Raw genomic sequence first — 15,698 nt, forward strand, 5'->3', positions numbered from 1 at the left:
CCGTATTAAGTCTGCCAGCTCAGGTCAAAATGAAATAGAAGAAATGTTAAAGATAGCAAAGATACTCTGAATGCTAAAATTATTCACATTACAAACTTGTGCCAGTTAATCTATTGGCGAGATAAGCGAAATTCGGCCATTGCCGCTTTCGATACAATTATTCCTTAAATGTTCTTCCCTTTAAGAAAAACTTCGAGGTGTTTCTGGGACAATCGTTGTGGAGGCAATACCTTGGTTGTTGTCGAATTTATTTATTTTGTTGATTTACATCTGTTTCTCTCTTTTGTTACTCTACTAGATTATATCTCTATTTTGCGAAAATGGCCGTCAGTAGTAATAATCGTTTTCGCCACTCGTGCTGATCTTAAACAGAGCGTTGTCGGCATTGATCTGGGAAACCTTTCCTCTAAAATTGGTGTCGCTCGTCATAGAGGTATCGACATTATCGCCAATGAGGTTTCTAATCGCGCCACACCGTACGTCGATCGTCTGCGAATCTAGTTGCAACGACTTACACTTATCTCTTTAGTTCTCTCATCTCTTTCACTCCTCGTCAACGATATATTGGGGAGTCTGCCAAGACAGCAGAGACCTCAAATTTCAAAAATACTGTTGGCTCCTTGAAAAGATTGATCGGAAGATCAGTCTCTGATCCTGAGGTTCTTGAAGTTGAGAAGAAGTTTATAAATGCTGAGCTTGTGAATGTTGCTGGTGAAGTCGGCGTAAAGGTGAGTGTGGTGTCATGTTTTCAATGTTTTCTTGCAAGCCATGGTCTTTCAATTCAGATGCTACGAGGTCTACTTATAACGAGTAAACGAAAACCGGTGTTAAAATCAGGTTGTAACATTGCAATTTTGAGAACTTCAGGTCGGATGGACACTTGATTTGGAGTGTTAAATTCGATTACTACATTCTCAGACATCTGTCTATAGCCACGCAAACGAACAGCTTTTGGATATGGCACTGAGTTTATATATAAATGGAGCCAAAGGGAAACATGAAACCTGTGGCTGGATTGTGGCCTCTTTGAATCACGCTGATCTTCAATTTTGTAGGTCAACTACCGAGGCGAGCCTACCGAGTTTTCTTTCACTCAGCTCGTTGCTGCCTACCTTGGCAAGCTTCGAGACACCGCCAGCGCCGAGCTCAAGCAATCGGTCTCTGACATCGTCCTTGCAGTTCCGGGATGGTACACTGATGTTCAGCGACGTTCCATCCTCTCCGCTGCCAACATTGCCGGTCTTAACCCTCTCCGGCTCATCAACGACACCACTGCTATCGCTCTCGGATACGGTATAACCAAAGCTGATTTACCCGAGGATTCTGAGAATGCTCGAAATGTGGTTTTCATCGACATCGGTCATTCAAATTACTCTGTTGCCGTTGTTGGTTTCTCAAAGGGCCAATTGACTGTCAAATCCACTGCTTACGACAGGAACTTTGGTGGACGAGACTTTGATTACGCTTTGGTTCAGTACTTTGCTGAGGAGTTTAAGACCAAGTACAAAGTCGACGTTCTTTCTTCTCCCAAGGCCGTCTTTCGTCTTACTACCGGCTGTGAGCGTCTCAAAAAGGTTCTCTCCGCCAACGCTGAGGCTCCAATTAACGTCGAGTCTCTTATGAATGACGTTGACGCTACCTCATCCCTTACTCGAGAAGCTTTCGAGAAGCTCACCGACCACCTCCTTTCTCGTGTCTCTGAGCCTCTTGTTGAGGCTCTGAGTAAGGCTGGTCTCTCTCCTGCTAATGTTGATGCTGTCGAGCTTGTTGGTGGCTGTACCCGTATTCCCGCCATCAAGGAGCGTATCCAGCAATTCTTCGCTGACAAGACACTCTCCTTCACTCTCAACCAGGAAGAGGCCGTCGCCCGAGGAGCCACATTTGCTTGCGCCTCCCTTTCTCCCGTTTTCCGAGTCCGCGAGTTTGCTGTTCACGATATTGCCGCCTTCCCCATCAAAGTTCAATGGGAAAAAGAGCCTGGAAACCCTGATGAAGACACTGAGCTGATCGTCTTCGGCCCTTCTAACCCCATTCCATCCACCAAGGTCCTGACTTTCTACCGACAAGGTCCGTTTGAACTTGAGGCTACTTATGCCGACCCCGCCAGTCTTCCTAAAGGTATCAACCCTTGGATAGGCAAGTACACCGTTAAAAACGTCGAGAAACCCGCCTCTGGGGAGCTTGCCATTGTCAAAGTTAAGACTCGACTAAACCTACATGGTATCCTCAACTTTGAAAGCGCTTACATCGTCGAAGAGGTTGAAAAGGAGGAGGAAATTACCGTCGGTGAAGGCGAGGATGCCAAGACTGAGAAGAAGCTAGTCAAGAAGATCCAGAAGAAGAGTGACTGTGCTACTCTTGGCCAGTATTCCGGTCTTGTTCAGGACAGGGTGAACGACTTGACTGAACAGGAGGGCAAGATGCATGCGGAGGACAAGTTGGTCATGGAGACCGAGGTATGAAACCATTACTAACGGCAAAACGGTTTCTTTACTGACAATATCTTCAGGACAGGAAGAATGCTCTTGAGGAGTATGTCTACGACACCAGAAGCAAACTTGATGATCGTTATGCCTCCTACGTCCAGCCTGCTGAGAAAGAGGCTCTTCTCAAGAGTCTTCAGGAGGCCGAGGAGTGGCTCTACACTGAAGAGGGCGAGGACGCCACTAAATCTGCTTACGTGAAAAAACTTGATGCTCTCAAGGTGATGGGCGATCCTATCGTCTTGAGGTGGAAAGAGTCTGAGGAAAGGCCAAGGGCTGCCGCTGCTCTTAGAGATGTCCTAAACACTTATTTGTCCGCTGCTCAGAGCGAAGACGAAAAGTATAGTCACATCGACGAGTCGGAGAAGGCCAAAGTTGTAAGTACACCTTTGTGGCAAGCATGAGTTTATACTCTTAAAGCTAAGCGCGAAATAGATTGAAAAGTGCGCTACCACTCAGCAGTGGCTTGATGATATGCTATTCCGCCAGGGCGAAAAGGCCAAGAACATCAACCCTGTCATCACCTCCGCCGAGATTAATAAGCGTCACGAGGATGTTGTTTACACAAGCAATGTTATTCTCAACAAGCCCAAGCCTAAGCCTAAGGTTACCGAGACACCCAGCAGCGGCCAACAAACCCCTGCAGAGGAGCCAAAAAAGGATGACGAACCCGAGGCCAAGGTTGAGGAGATGGATGTTGACTAGATGTGACCAGCTTGAGCATGTCAATCAAAGATGGACACATATTAATAGAAATGCGAAAGGATTGTTGATCTTTTTTTGTGAGATGATTATGGCTCATGCATGGTTTCAGTATTTAAAGTAAAAATCAATATTGTTATAGAAGAAAGTAAAAAATGACAAGTCTGTAAAGAAAAAGAGACGCGTGTGATTTTTACGCTTGGACCCATAAAAATTAGCCAAGTTGTAGCATTTTCCCAGTGTTACTTTAATATGTCTTTGCCACTGTTATATATACTTCTTGGTTGTAATTGATATCTCTTGTTTCTTTCTTTTTCATTTGTTTCTTCCCAAAGCAAGTTGACAGTAATGGCCAGTGTTGTAATGGCACGAGAGCAGCCGAGAGGTGGCGAAACATGGTCGCCAGGTGGTAGTATTCACTCCATCCAACAATCGCCTCACTCGCCTGTCTCTCTCAAACTTACGCCATGTTCAAATGCCCCTTCAGAGAATTTGCTAGCAACCAACTATCATCGCCCATACAACTCGAGCAACAGTTCTGCGCTGCCTATTCACCCTCACTTTTCATACTATCAAGGTCATCACGTACCACCAAACAGCTTTGCCTACCAACCTTCTCCCTATGCGCCCTCTCAAGAGTACTATCCACGTTCACAGTCACTGGCTCATGGATACGTAGGACACTCACGCTACAGCTTTCCTGCACAACCTCCGGTCTCATTTGAACGCCATGGCACGCCACATCCCTGGTATCCTCCTCCTTATGCACCATACAGCTCTCTTCCACAAGTTCACTCTGTACCTCCTCAAGCACATTACGAACCTCAACAAGCAAGTATGCGATACGTTCAACTTCCAACACCTTTACCGTCTAACCCTTTCCCGCCTTTTCCATCTCATGGGTCTCAATCTCATCCCAGCTTTCCTCAAGTTCCAGCTCACCAAGCTCAAGTCTTATCAGTGCCTCAAGATACGTGGCCAGCTTGGCGGCCTCACAATCAGACCTCGTTTATCTCTGCCCCTGCCCCATTATCTCCACCCATCTCTTCTCCTCAATCCGATTCCTCTTCTATTGCTGCCACCATCGATCTCATCGACCACAACCTTCGGGCACCTCAAATCCTAGTTGTGCCGATGAAAGGCACAGAGTTGTGGAAAAGCCGGATGTGTTGGCAAGGTTGGAAAACTGACTGGAAGCCAAGGTCAGGCAGCGCACTCCCATTAGATCTTTTAAGCACAACAGATTCTACGACCTCGACAAGCTCAAGCACACCCGAATCGCCCACCGAGAGGGAAAAGAGTGATGGCGACGATGACAAATATTATGAGGAAAAGGTAGAATCCACGGACGCACCGATTCATCCTAGCAGTGATGTTGAACATGATCAGTGGATCGAGAATGCAGGTCATTCAGAAGAGGAGATTGACGAGCAACTAAAGGAAGAGATTGCGACACTTGGAGTATTGGATTTTGGTGAGGTTCTAGAACTTTTGCCAAGTTGAGGGGATTCAGAATCTAACGGGATGCAGATACTATCCCAAACTCTCCTCGTCCATCTTTATACGGCACTGAAGTATAATTTTTTTTCGCATACAGTAAGAAATGGGGACGCAGTCCATGATTGAGACAATCAGACGATTCAAGAGATATATGCGTGTAGCTGGGTTAATTCTTTTCGGGAAATATGTATATAAACTTTACTGTTTTACCATATCTATAACTTTATATATATATTCATCGCATTCGTCAATTTTTCTTCCTGTCGTTGTCATAATCCAGTCAGCGGCATATGTACATGTCAACTTGCGTAGTCAGATGCTTTCAAATAAAAGAGTCGTAATCATCGTTCATTTCCGACTAGATCAGGCGAAAAAGTCAGGATTATCCTCTATAATCGCATCATTAGTTGATTTTGAACTCGATTGCCCACAAGATCTTGTATGACTTGCCTCTATAGGACAAGGTGAGTCACAGTATGACCAAGTATTTTGTATCCTATAGGCAAAGTCTAAGCTTGTGTTTCCGCTATCTCAAGACTTTTTTTTTTCTTTCTCAGACTGTTACTATTTCACAACGTTCAGTCAGGAAAATACATATACCATCCATCTTTCTCTGTTATCGACTTTCCTTGCAAAAAGAAAAAAGAAAGAAAGAAAAAGCATACAGATAGAAAAAGCACACAGAAAGAATAGAGACGATTCAAACGTGAACACTCCAGCCTTTTACTCTTTCAACTTTTCCAGTGTAAAAGATTCGTTAACGAAAATGCCTTCTCGTCAGGCGATACCTACCATTAATTTTGAAATGCTCAAGCTCGCTCCATTCCCTCCTCATTACATGTCGTTTGGCGCACACTACCCAGCCGAATATCATCGCTCTTCATCAGGCGCAACAACACCAGATACCCCGTCTACCATCATCTCCACACCCATCTACGACAGAGCGTCGTTTCTTTCGCCATTCACAAACACTTTGCCTTGTACCGATTCACCCACAGAGAGCACTTTTGTGTGTACGGCCGATTACCCAAGTCAGGATCCTGTCTCGTTGGAGGTTGAGAAGAGGATGGCCGCCTATCTCGTCAAGTCTTTTGGATCCAAAGATTCCATAAACTCTGCAAGCTCAGCAGGACTTGGACTCAGCTTGAACGGAGGTCAGAGAGAGCTGGAAGCTCTTGATCCATTTGCCCCTTGTCCGCCTGCTCCAAAAATGAAGCCAGTCGATTTACCGGAAGACTCTGAGTGGGATGACGGTGAATGTGTATTACCATAGAGACAAGATGGATAGTTTATCGATAGGCAAACCATTGGCGGGTAGCGAAGGAATAGATATGTAAAATGTGTATAGCTGGAGAAGTAAAAGTGAATTGTAATACTGCCAAAAGAATCAGTATTCATTGTAGAAAATGTATTCAACCATGTTGCATTCGTTTTTACGTTAATTAAGTTTTTTTTTAAGTTGAATGATAGAGAATGATGAGCGAAACAGCTTAAAAGGTTTTGGATCGTGCACGGACAGTCATGGTTGAATGATTATAAAAGTTTTGATTTTCTTTTCCATCTTTTTCCTATTCTCCAACTTTTCGTGATTCATCTTGTTGACTGTTTGGACCGTTTACTTGCTGTCTTGGGTAGGTATCCGTACACCCAACAAGTAAAGCGTCGAGCCGGTTTCCAGCGAATCGTCAAGTCGAATCTCCAACACTTGGTATGCCGTCAAACTCGCTATCCAAACCAACTATTAACTCTGCGCATACAAATTGGCATCAAATTGCGGTTCCAGCCTCGTCGATTTGTCTGAAATGAACCCTTTCAAAAGATCTCGTCACCGTACCCAGACCAGCCCAAAGACACGGGTGCTGCCAGCCATCCTTCCCGACTTTTCTCCAACTTTATCGCATGTCGAATACAACTCGCAGCGTCCAGGGCGCCAAGGGCGCGAGAGCCCTCGTCGTGGCCGACGGCAATCTTCGGTTCCATCAGACTCGACAAATCGCTTCTACACCAGGTTTGTAGAGCCAAGACTTACCAAATGTCCGTTGAATCCTATTCCGACGGTAGCGATGAGAGGCGCAGAGTCTTGTAAGAGTAGGTACAACTTTGAGATGTTTTCGTGGGATCAACAAGAAGATGAAGAGAGCTCAGCCTGGGATTGGGATGTTGAGGCAGAAGGCTTACAACAGGCTGATGCAGCGAGAGACAGACAAGATAGTTGGCTTAGGATGGACGTCCATGCGAGCGATTCAGGTGGCTGCAGCCATTCACGGCTGGTTGGCATCGCTGGATCTCAGAGCAATCGTGCAGACTCAAGCAAGCGGCACGGTATTGTCATGCCAACAAATGGTTTGACTGTATGGGCACGATATCTTGATGTAAGTAGGGACTGATGGGCAATATAGTTGGATATCATTCAACAATACATCTACAAGTTTGCAAGCGAGCCGTACAAGAGGCGACAGGATGATGATGTGTTGGAGAATGTCAAGAGGAAACGGGCTGAAGGCAAAGTTATTAGATAGTATAGGATTCTTTTGGGTATGTTGGTTTTCAGATTTCTCTGGATGACAGCGGTATATTGTCGCTCGCAAGCCAGAGTGCACCGTTCGCATACCAAACATTGAATTGGGCGCTTTAATTCATCCCACTTCTCTCTTTAGATGCTTTGTAAATATATATGCTTGATACAACTTTGTAATAGAATTGTATTCTGGTTTTCAATAAATAGTAGGAGAAGAGTGCCACACGAGAATTAACTCCGAGCGCGTCTGTTGTCTTGTCGCGAGCAAGTTACGCTTTAAATCACTTTTCCTTTCCTTTCACTATTTTTCTTTTGCATTCTCTACTTTCTCGCTTCAAATAAGAGCAAACAACCAAGTAAACTCAACCAGCCGCTGCAAGCTGTATCGAAGCATACCCAAAACACCCAATAGCGCTCAACATTCATCATGTCTGACCCACAGGAGGTGTACCCAATCCATCTGCTTATGGACGAGCTCAAGTCGGAAGACGTCGTCCTCAGACTGTCTTCCATCAGGCGGCTCTCTACTATCGCGCTCGCTCTTGGTCCAGCGCGGACTCGGGACGAACTCATCCCTTTTATCCAGTACCAGTTGGACGATGAGGATGAAGTGTTGTTGGTGCTGGCAGAGGAGCTCGGCAATTTTGTAGAATACGTCGGCGGCAAGGAATATGCCCATGTTATTCTCGGCCCACTCGAGAATCTGACTGCTGTTGAGGAAACGTTGGTTAGAGAAAAGGTGACTGCTCTGTACGACGCCAGGTGACGTAGAGTGCTGATGGCTGGTAGGCTGCCGAAAGCATCTCCAAAATCTCTGTTTTGCTTTCAGCACAAGCTTTGGAGAAACACCTTGTTCCAATTCTTAGAAGACTTTCCACGGGAGAGTGGTTTACAAGCCGAACATCTGCATCTGCCCTTTTTGCGGCACCGTATCCAAACGCGAGTTTAACAGCACAGGAAGAGATGAGGCGTTTGTTTGGTGCCCTTTGTAATGATGAGACGCCCATGGTTAGGAGAGCTGCTGCCAAGGCACTTGCCGTATGTCTGTTGAGTTTTGTGACATTCTATGACTAAAACACATACAGCCTCTTACCAAAGCCGTTGCTGAAGTACCTGATCAACACTCACTCATTCTCTCCGACATCATTCCCATGTACCGTCGACTCGCCACAGATGACCAAGACTCAGTTCGTCTTTTGACCATTCCTGATCTGATTGCTATCGCATCCGCGCTTTCATCTGAAGAGACAAAGACCAACTTGCTTGAGCCAATGCGTGCCAGCATCATCGACAAATCGTGGAGAGTCAGGTACATGGTTGCCAACGAATTTGTTGGGCTCGCAGAAAGCGTCGGAGAGAACCTTGTGAGGGAGGAGCTTGTGAATGCGTTTGTTAGCTTGTTGAAAGATAACGAAGCTGAAGTGAGGACTGCTGCTGCTGGCCAAATTCCAGGTAAGTTTGATGTTTTATGTGATACACGCGGCTGAAGTCTTGAACAGGTTTTGCAAAGCTTGTAGATAAAGAGGTTATTCTTGCCAGACTTTTACCTTGCGTACGAGACCTCTCGACCGACACAAGTCAACACGTTCGTGCGGCTCTTGCTATGGAGATTTCTGGCCTTGCTCCCCTTCTTGGCAAAGAATCAACGATTGAGCACTTGCTTCCCTTGTTCTTGCAGCTTCTCAAAGACGAGTTTAGTGATGTGAGATTGAATTTGATTGGCAAGCTCGACATGGTCAATGACGGTAAGCATAGCTGGCCGCAAAAGCTAGAGTTGGAACTGACTATCGTCTAGTTATTGGGATCGATCGTCTTTCTCAAGCCCTTCTTCCTGCTATCATGAAGCTTGCCGAAGATAAGCAATGGCGAGTTCGACAAGCCATTATCGAGTACATTCCCCTTCTCGCGCAACAGCTTGGCGTCAACTTTTTCGACGACAAGCTCGGCAACCTTTGCATGTCCTGGCTCGGCGACACCGTCTTCTCCATTCGGGAAGCAGCGACAATCAACCTGAAAAAGTTGACTGACGTCTTTGGTGTTGAGTGGGCAAAGACTACCATCATACCCAAGGTTCTGGAGATGGGCGGTCACCAAAACTATCTGTATAGAATGACAACCATTTTTGCTATAACTGTAAGTTATAGCGTATAGCATAAGATGAAAAATGCTCATGATGAACAGACAATGGCCCCATCTCTCAATGCATCCATCATCCGAGACAACGTTCTTGATGCCGCTCTCAACCTTGCGAATGATGCCATCCCCAATATTCGCTTCAACGTTGCAAAGTGTCTGGAGACTCTCGCGGCCGTCTTGGTTCAGACACCAGAAGGCCAGGAATTAATCCACCGACGGATTGTTCCAGCGTTGAGAAAGTTGCAGGAGGATTCCGATGCGGACGTGCGGTATTTTGCTTCTAAAGCTTATGAAAGAACAACGGGAGATGCAGGAGCTGAGCCTATGGGTATGTCTATTATTGAGTGGATTCATGACAGTGGTATTGATGCGCAAATATAGTTTTGTCATGAGCAATCATCAATGACAGTTCTGTCGGTGTAAGGCTAACTGTGTTATATATATGTATGTATATATTGCATGTAATAAAACCAGCATATACCAAGTAGATAATTAAAGGACGAGAGCGAGTGCAAGTCTCACGTGACCTAATGTAGCTGGATCACAATTCCTTTACTTTGACAAGATTGACAAGCACTTGGACACAATATCATGCTTTTCTGACACTGTTTTCGACACTTTTCTCCAATTCGACTATCTTTATCTCTTGTCTTCTTCATTTGAGTTATCTACCCTTTAGCGCAGTGTATAAAAGACAAGAAACAATCCACTGTGGCGCCTCTCTGCACTGGTAAGTTTTGAAGCGGCTCTCATTTATCAAGAGGAGTGGCTATTGACGATGTCTAAACTCGGAGGCATTATAGGATCATGGTTTTATGGATCTTTGTCTTGATTTGCATTCTACGCTTAAATGACACAAATGGCAAGCTAATTCTTTAGGACTGACTGAGATGTAAAAAGTGTCACGATGTACTTATCGTAAAGACAATTGCTCCATACTGGAATCTAATGAGGTATGCTTAATCCAATCAACTCTTGGTTTAAGTTTATTGGCCATCTTACAGAGGAAGGATACTAGAATGAAACTCAAGCTATCAAATCAGTAACGGGTTTGGATCAGTTGGTTTATGAATGGTAAGCACACGGTGACAATTCAAGTATTCATTAAAGAAAGATAACAAGAATAGATGGAGTTGCTTTTTGAATCTTGTTCAGCAAGAGTTGGTTGTCGGTAGAGCTCAATTATTGCAAAACTACAACGATACAATGGTCAAGTCTGTTGATAGACGATCTAGGATTAGAAAATGTCAATTGCAGTGCCATCTATAGACTTGACGGGATTGCTTTCAGGCGTGGACCCGTGTTTTACAAGCCTTTCAGAGAGCAATACGTAACTTTTGTACAAAAAAATAATGTGTATTTCACGAATTGTAATACACCTTGTTTAATATTCAACTCGCTGACGTTGTGGTATTGCAGACTGCCGCTTTTTTCTTGACAATGTTGATTGATTCTATAAAATGTCTCAAATAGCAACAGTCATCAATCGTTTTTTTCAAAGGAGAAGCTCTTCCTGTAATATGGACATTTCAATGAACCATAGTCTAGCAATGTTGCATGCAATATAATGGGCAGTATTAAGACTCAAGAAAAACCGAAAAAATGTCAACGAAACATAGTCAAATGTGGGAGTTTATATCTCAATGTGTCCATCCAACTTCAAACCTTTCTCTTTCTCTCCCTCTTTCTGCCTCTTTCCAGCCTCCACTCCGGCCTCCAAACCAACTCTTTGGCTTTTGTCCTCCGTCTTCACTTCCTGCAGCTGATACTGCTCTATAAGGGCTCTTGCCAGTTTCGCCTCCAGGTCTCCAAATGAAGTATCTCTTTTTCTCTGATGTTTGTGAAGGCGTGTAGTGTCCCTCGGTGTTGCCAGGGACAGTAGGATACATTTGAGCGTGGGTTTGAGAGATATTTTGACGAGCAAGGTTAGATTGTGCAGAGGCTAACACCCCTGGATAAGGTGCATAGCCTTGTTGAGCGTCCATTCTATTATCGGCGGCGTAGTGCTCCAGATATTCTTCTCTTCGATGATTTCGGCCTTGTGGCCCAGATCGAGGATCAAATCCTCCAAATTCAGTGACTGGCTTGCCTTCCGAGATGCTTGATGTTGATCGAACTGCTCGGGCACCAGCGGGTCCAAAATGCACTCTCGACTCATTCAGCAAAGGTTGATTCGTATACAGATTGCCTTGTTGCATGGGTGGATGTCCATGAGATGCACTCGCTTTTGCACTGCGAGGAATGAAGGGGAAGAGTGTTGACCGAGGAGGTGTCTGTTGCAGCCGTGGAGAATAATACCCCTGAGGTTTTTCTCCAGAGGTTTCAGGCATTTTCTGGTACTGCTGGTTCCCTTGATATTGAGAATTGTTTGCAAGTAGGGGCTGGCTCTGCTCTTGCTGGGGTTTGTGGCTGACAGGGGCTTGGTAGGCTGGTGGAGGCACTGGTTGGTATCCCCCTATTCCACCACCCATCATAGGCATCATAGAAGGTGGTCCGCCCATTGGCATAGGTGCCATAGGGCCCATCGGGCCCATTGGTCCTCTTGGACCGATTATACCTGGACCCATCATAGGTCCACCCATTCCTATTGGCATCATGGGTGGTGGAATAGGGGGCAACGTCGCGCCTCGAATAACCATATTCATCTGAGCACGCTGCTGACGACGAATGGCGCGAAACCAGATAGATTGGAACGAATTACGGTTACGAGTGTAGCAGATGAGAAGAAGCAACACAAGAACACCAACAAGGGAACCAATGACTGAGACAAGAGTCAGACGTCTTCCAGCAGAAACTCGATTCACTCACGAATTCCAGCGAGTTGGCCATTGCGGTGACCGCTCTTTGAGTTTGATAGGAGGTTATGTGCGTTGACGCTGTTGGGTTTTCCTGCTAATCCAACATATTGCTGATTTTCAGTATAGTACAGTACTCTGCGTTGCTTTTAGATTTTTTTTACCAAAACACATATGATAGATCACGCACGCATAAATGTTGGACATGAAAGGTGTCCCTAACCTGACTTCGCCTCTAAGTTCTGGTGCACTTCCATTTTGCCAAGCAACTACTGAGCCCCAACACGACCGTCCTGCTAAATCTCTCTTCTGAACAAGTTCGGAAGAAGAGATGGCGTAGGATGAGCCCGAGATGCTGATGGTAGACGTGATGTTTGTGTCGCATGGCAGATTCTAACCAAGTTATCAGGATAGCCCAGACTGGGAATGAGAGATGCATCTTACCCAGCGAGTCGTATCGACCAAGTCACGTTCAGCGCCAGAAACCTTGGAGAAGAATTTTTCGGCTACAGCAGTGGGCACGTAGATTGCGTCAAAAGCAGGATCAATAGTACCCTTCATAGATGATCAGCGCAACAAGTGGAACAATACAGTCGAAACACCAACATAAAGATGCTCCAAATCAATCACTTCATCACTGACTCGCATTCGATCCATCTCAAAGCCCCAGCTGCCACCGATAGACCTGTTGGTAGACATCCAGTTGCTAATGCCGACTCAGCGCTTTGCCTCTCTCAGTTCATAGTACCTACAAATCGCCCGTCCAACTACCATTAGGAACACCTCCCCAATGTACCGTCCCAGCGTCTCCAGGGCTACGGGTATAGTTTTTGATATCAAAGCCGACAGTAAAAGAGACTTCTGAAGATGGTGCGCCATTGCCGTTAACATTGATCATGGATCCAATCAAAGAGCTCGTCTTCTTTGGCTATCCCAGGGACATCAGCACTCGCTCAACAACGAACAACCAGCACTCACTTGATACACTCCCAGTCCCCAGAACCCGCTGGTTCCATCGGTCAGCGTGACGTCCGATCCATCGACCTTGCCGTTGGGATCATTCGTCTGGACTCGAGTGACAAGAGCAATTGGACGGGTTGTAGAACCATCATTTCTTTCATCTGTAAGAATCTCTTGAGCAAGCTGTCCTGCCAGCGTGAGGGTGTTTGATTTCCCGATAGGATAATAAAAGGTATGAACAAGAGCTTGCTGAGAAGTCTACAACGCAAGTCAGCGCCGCCAAGAAAGCTGGTACAGGTAACACACAGTGACAGATGAAGAACCAGATACAGAGTAGCTACAAGTTGTCAGTTGGTCCTCAATCTCATTCCCAATCCCTTACGAATCGCTATCTTTAACACAGTCATGACAGCCACTCGTGGCGACCATGAAAAATTCCACATTTGTCGCTAGTCATCATCAGTAAGGCAAAAAAAAACACTTTTACTCACAACATGTCAAATTCACAACAGTCTTTGGGCTTCCCACTCCAACCGTCAGCACATTTGTCCCCGCGCCACCCCTGTACAGAGGCATAGACGAATAGAAGGGACCCATCCGGGAGAGGTCCAGTTTGTGGTCGGCAAAAACATGTTGAAAGAACGAAGCAAGGGTGAGTAAAAGAACGAGTGAAGGCATGATTAACCAGTATCAGTATTCACCGAGCGACCAGGACGACTAGGGTGATACAACTGTTAGCAAGTTAACCGAGACAACAACAAACCGTCAAGACATATAAATGAGCCAGCCTCGCTCCAAACGTTGTCACCAACTCCTTGCCCAAAGTCCTCCTTGTGAGTCCCAAACGGTCTCTCTTTTGCCGCATTCAGCTCACCTCGTCCTCTTTGCTCTCAGCAGCGTTTCCCAAAGCCTTTATCTCAGGAGGCAATTGTCCGGAATGAATGCAATGAGTAAAGGACCTACCTTTTTCAACCAAAAAGGCAAGCCTTTCTGGAATGGAAACTGTTTCTACCCAGCTTTCCAGCTTTCCAGCTCTCTAACCTTCCAGCCCTCCAACCTTCCAGCCCAAAGAGGCAAGTCCTGCGATAAACCAAACCGTCGAGAATAGCGTCTGCGGGTACGAGACAGAATAGAAACGGATTTGAACAGTTGAGTGGGCCTCTGTGTTTGTGTGTGTGCACAAGGACGTCAGTAAGGAGTGTTGTGGGTTGGACGATGACTATAAGCAGTTTTCTTGTTGCTGTTCTTGTTAAAAGACATTTTTTGTGGTAGAAATGAAAAAGAGAAATAATTTTTTGCCGTTGGCTGGGAATCACGAAGATTGTGGAGGAACCAAACAAAAAAGGACCCTATAAATTCCGTGATACGAGGATTTCTCCCAACAGAGAAATGATATTCAAATCAAAAAGATACATGAGCCAAGATTCCCTATAGAGTGCTTCCCAACGCAGGCGACCAACATTACGTTTTATTCTCGTCGATTGGGTTGTGCATGCTCGTTGAATCCGTATCCACTGTGCATGGTTGGAGGAGGAGGCCGGGGATCGTGTGCAGCCAAGTCGGGCGGTCTTTGGTTTAAAGAATTTGGAGGCTGTGGATCCGGTCCTTCGCCTTTTCGCATCTGCCAATCTATTGTGTTGTCAGCGTAGAGATGGGACGAAGGCGAGGACTGACGGCAGATGCTGCATAACCAAATGTGGTGCTTTGTGAACGGAATCAGTGGTATCCAAAAGAATTCAAACCATGTTCGAGTGGAGCCCCCAACTGGCATCGTTAAGTGTCTTGCAACTAAGACCATGAAGTGACATACCAACCGCAGCTGGCGTTATGGATTCAGCTCTGCCATACACCCAGCACCGCCAACACTCACCATTATAACACCTCGGACACATACGTCCAGGAGCGGGTTCATCTTGTTTAAACTGTGGTTATGAGTTAACCCTTACAATACACCTTATGCAACAGTATCAGACCTTTTCTGGAAAACCGCCTGAGACAATGCTGCACATCAGCAAGTGTTCTTCGTTTTCCGTCTACACTCACAAACCAGAGGGATACAAACTACCCAACGTCAGTAACGAACAAACATCCATCACTCACCAGCCATAGTTATATCTTGCTAGACGTCGACTGTAAGATAGATTCAATTTCAGCAATTGCTTTAAACAATTCTTGTCTTTTTATATTTATATTGTGAATAAAAATCTGACAAAGGAGCACAGCTCAAGCCAAGAAGTTATGACGCCATCACAATGTCACGTGATCCTTATATGTCCGATACCGTCTCACTTCATCATCTTTTAATGTATATGCATTCATAAAAGATATTTGCAGCGCATACGCTCAAGACCTGTCTAGCTGTGGTCAGTGGCAGAAGCTAAAAGAGCAGAATAGCGTACGAACAGTCGACGTCTCAGCATGCTCCTGGACGGGAATGGGCACTGTGAGTTGGTGAAAGTGCTCAATCTCGACCTTGGTGACTTTGGCAACAAAGAGCGCTGAAAGGGCTGCCAGTTGATAGTGGGATGGAGGCGAATGTACATGGAGGGATTGAGTACAAGGAAGTCTCAAAGGTATGCGTCGTAGAGGTTTCAATGGTATTCT

General features: G+C 45.6%; 7 protein-coding genes across 7 annotated transcripts; 5 read left to right on the forward strand and 2 right to left on the reverse strand.

The window, feature by feature from the left end:
• Positions 1–320: 320 nt before the first annotated feature.
• L203_104334 (uncharacterized protein) lies at positions 321–3,188 on the forward strand (the record flags this gene model as incomplete). The annotated part of the gene is made up of 6 exons (XM_066213721.1): positions 321–326; positions 373–476; positions 530–728; positions 1,056–2,456; positions 2,510–2,860; positions 2,919–3,188. 6 exons carry the CDS (start codon positions 321–323, stop codon positions 3,186–3,188), a joined length of 2,331 nt encoding a protein of 776 aa, XP_066069818.1.
• Positions 3,189–3,533: 345 nt separating this feature from the next.
• Positions 3,534–4,765, forward strand: L203_104335 (uncharacterized protein; the record flags this gene model as incomplete). Its single annotated transcript, XM_066213722.1, has 2 exons — positions 3,534–4,659; positions 4,716–4,765. The coding sequence occupies 2 exons, from the start codon at positions 3,534–3,536 to the stop codon at positions 4,763–4,765; spliced, it is 1,176 nt and encodes a 391-aa protein (XP_066069819.1).
• A 686-nt stretch (positions 4,766–5,451) lies between these two features.
• Positions 5,452–5,958, forward strand: L203_104336 (uncharacterized protein; the record flags this gene model as incomplete). Its single annotated transcript, XM_066213723.1, has 1 exon — positions 5,452–5,958. One exon carries the CDS (start codon positions 5,452–5,454, stop codon positions 5,956–5,958), a length of 507 nt encoding a protein of 168 aa, XP_066069820.1.
• A 529-nt stretch (positions 5,959–6,487) lies between these two features.
• On the forward strand, positions 6,488–7,204 carry L203_104337 (uncharacterized protein; the record flags this gene model as incomplete). Its single annotated transcript, XM_066213724.1, has 2 exons — positions 6,488–7,036; positions 7,085–7,204. 2 exons carry the CDS (start codon positions 6,488–6,490, stop codon positions 7,202–7,204), a joined length of 669 nt encoding a protein of 222 aa, XP_066069821.1.
• Positions 7,205–7,630: 426 nt separating this feature from the next.
• On the forward strand, positions 7,631–9,731 carry L203_104338 (uncharacterized protein; the record flags this gene model as incomplete). The annotated part of the gene is made up of 7 exons (XM_066213725.1): positions 7,631–7,942; positions 7,993–8,241; positions 8,289–8,655; positions 8,703–8,948; positions 8,999–9,336; positions 9,385–9,667; positions 9,721–9,731. 7 exons carry the CDS (start codon positions 7,631–7,633, stop codon positions 9,729–9,731), a joined length of 1,806 nt encoding a protein of 601 aa, XP_066069822.1.
• Positions 9,732–10,979: 1,248 nt separating this feature from the next.
• Positions 10,980–13,772, reverse strand: L203_104339 (uncharacterized protein; the record flags this gene model as incomplete). Its single annotated transcript, XM_066213726.1, has 10 exons — positions 10,980–12,100; positions 12,148–12,272; positions 12,325–12,527; positions 12,579–12,689; positions 12,741–12,840; positions 12,887–13,062; positions 13,113–13,352; positions 13,401–13,431; positions 13,477–13,543; positions 13,586–13,772. 10 exons carry the CDS (start codon positions 13,770–13,772, stop codon positions 10,980–10,982), a joined length of 2,361 nt encoding a protein of 786 aa, XP_066069823.1.
• A 790-nt stretch (positions 13,773–14,562) lies between these two features.
• Positions 14,563–15,514, reverse strand: L203_104340 (uncharacterized protein; the record flags this gene model as incomplete). The annotated part of the gene is made up of 8 exons (XM_066213727.1): positions 14,563–14,723; positions 14,769–14,858; positions 14,905–14,913; positions 14,965–15,016; positions 15,068–15,084; positions 15,138–15,155; positions 15,436–15,448; positions 15,494–15,514. The coding sequence occupies 8 exons, from the start codon at positions 15,512–15,514 to the stop codon at positions 14,563–14,565; spliced, it is 381 nt and encodes a 126-aa protein (XP_066069824.1).
• Between the last annotated feature and the right edge of the window lie 184 nt (positions 15,515–15,698).

Source organism: Cryptococcus depauperatus, chromosome 5, assembly GCF_001720195.1.
Source record: "Cryptococcus depauperatus CBS 7841 chromosome 5, complete sequence".
Classification (NCBI taxonomy): Eukaryota; Fungi; Basidiomycota; class Tremellomycetes; order Tremellales; family Cryptococcaceae; genus Cryptococcus; species Cryptococcus depauperatus.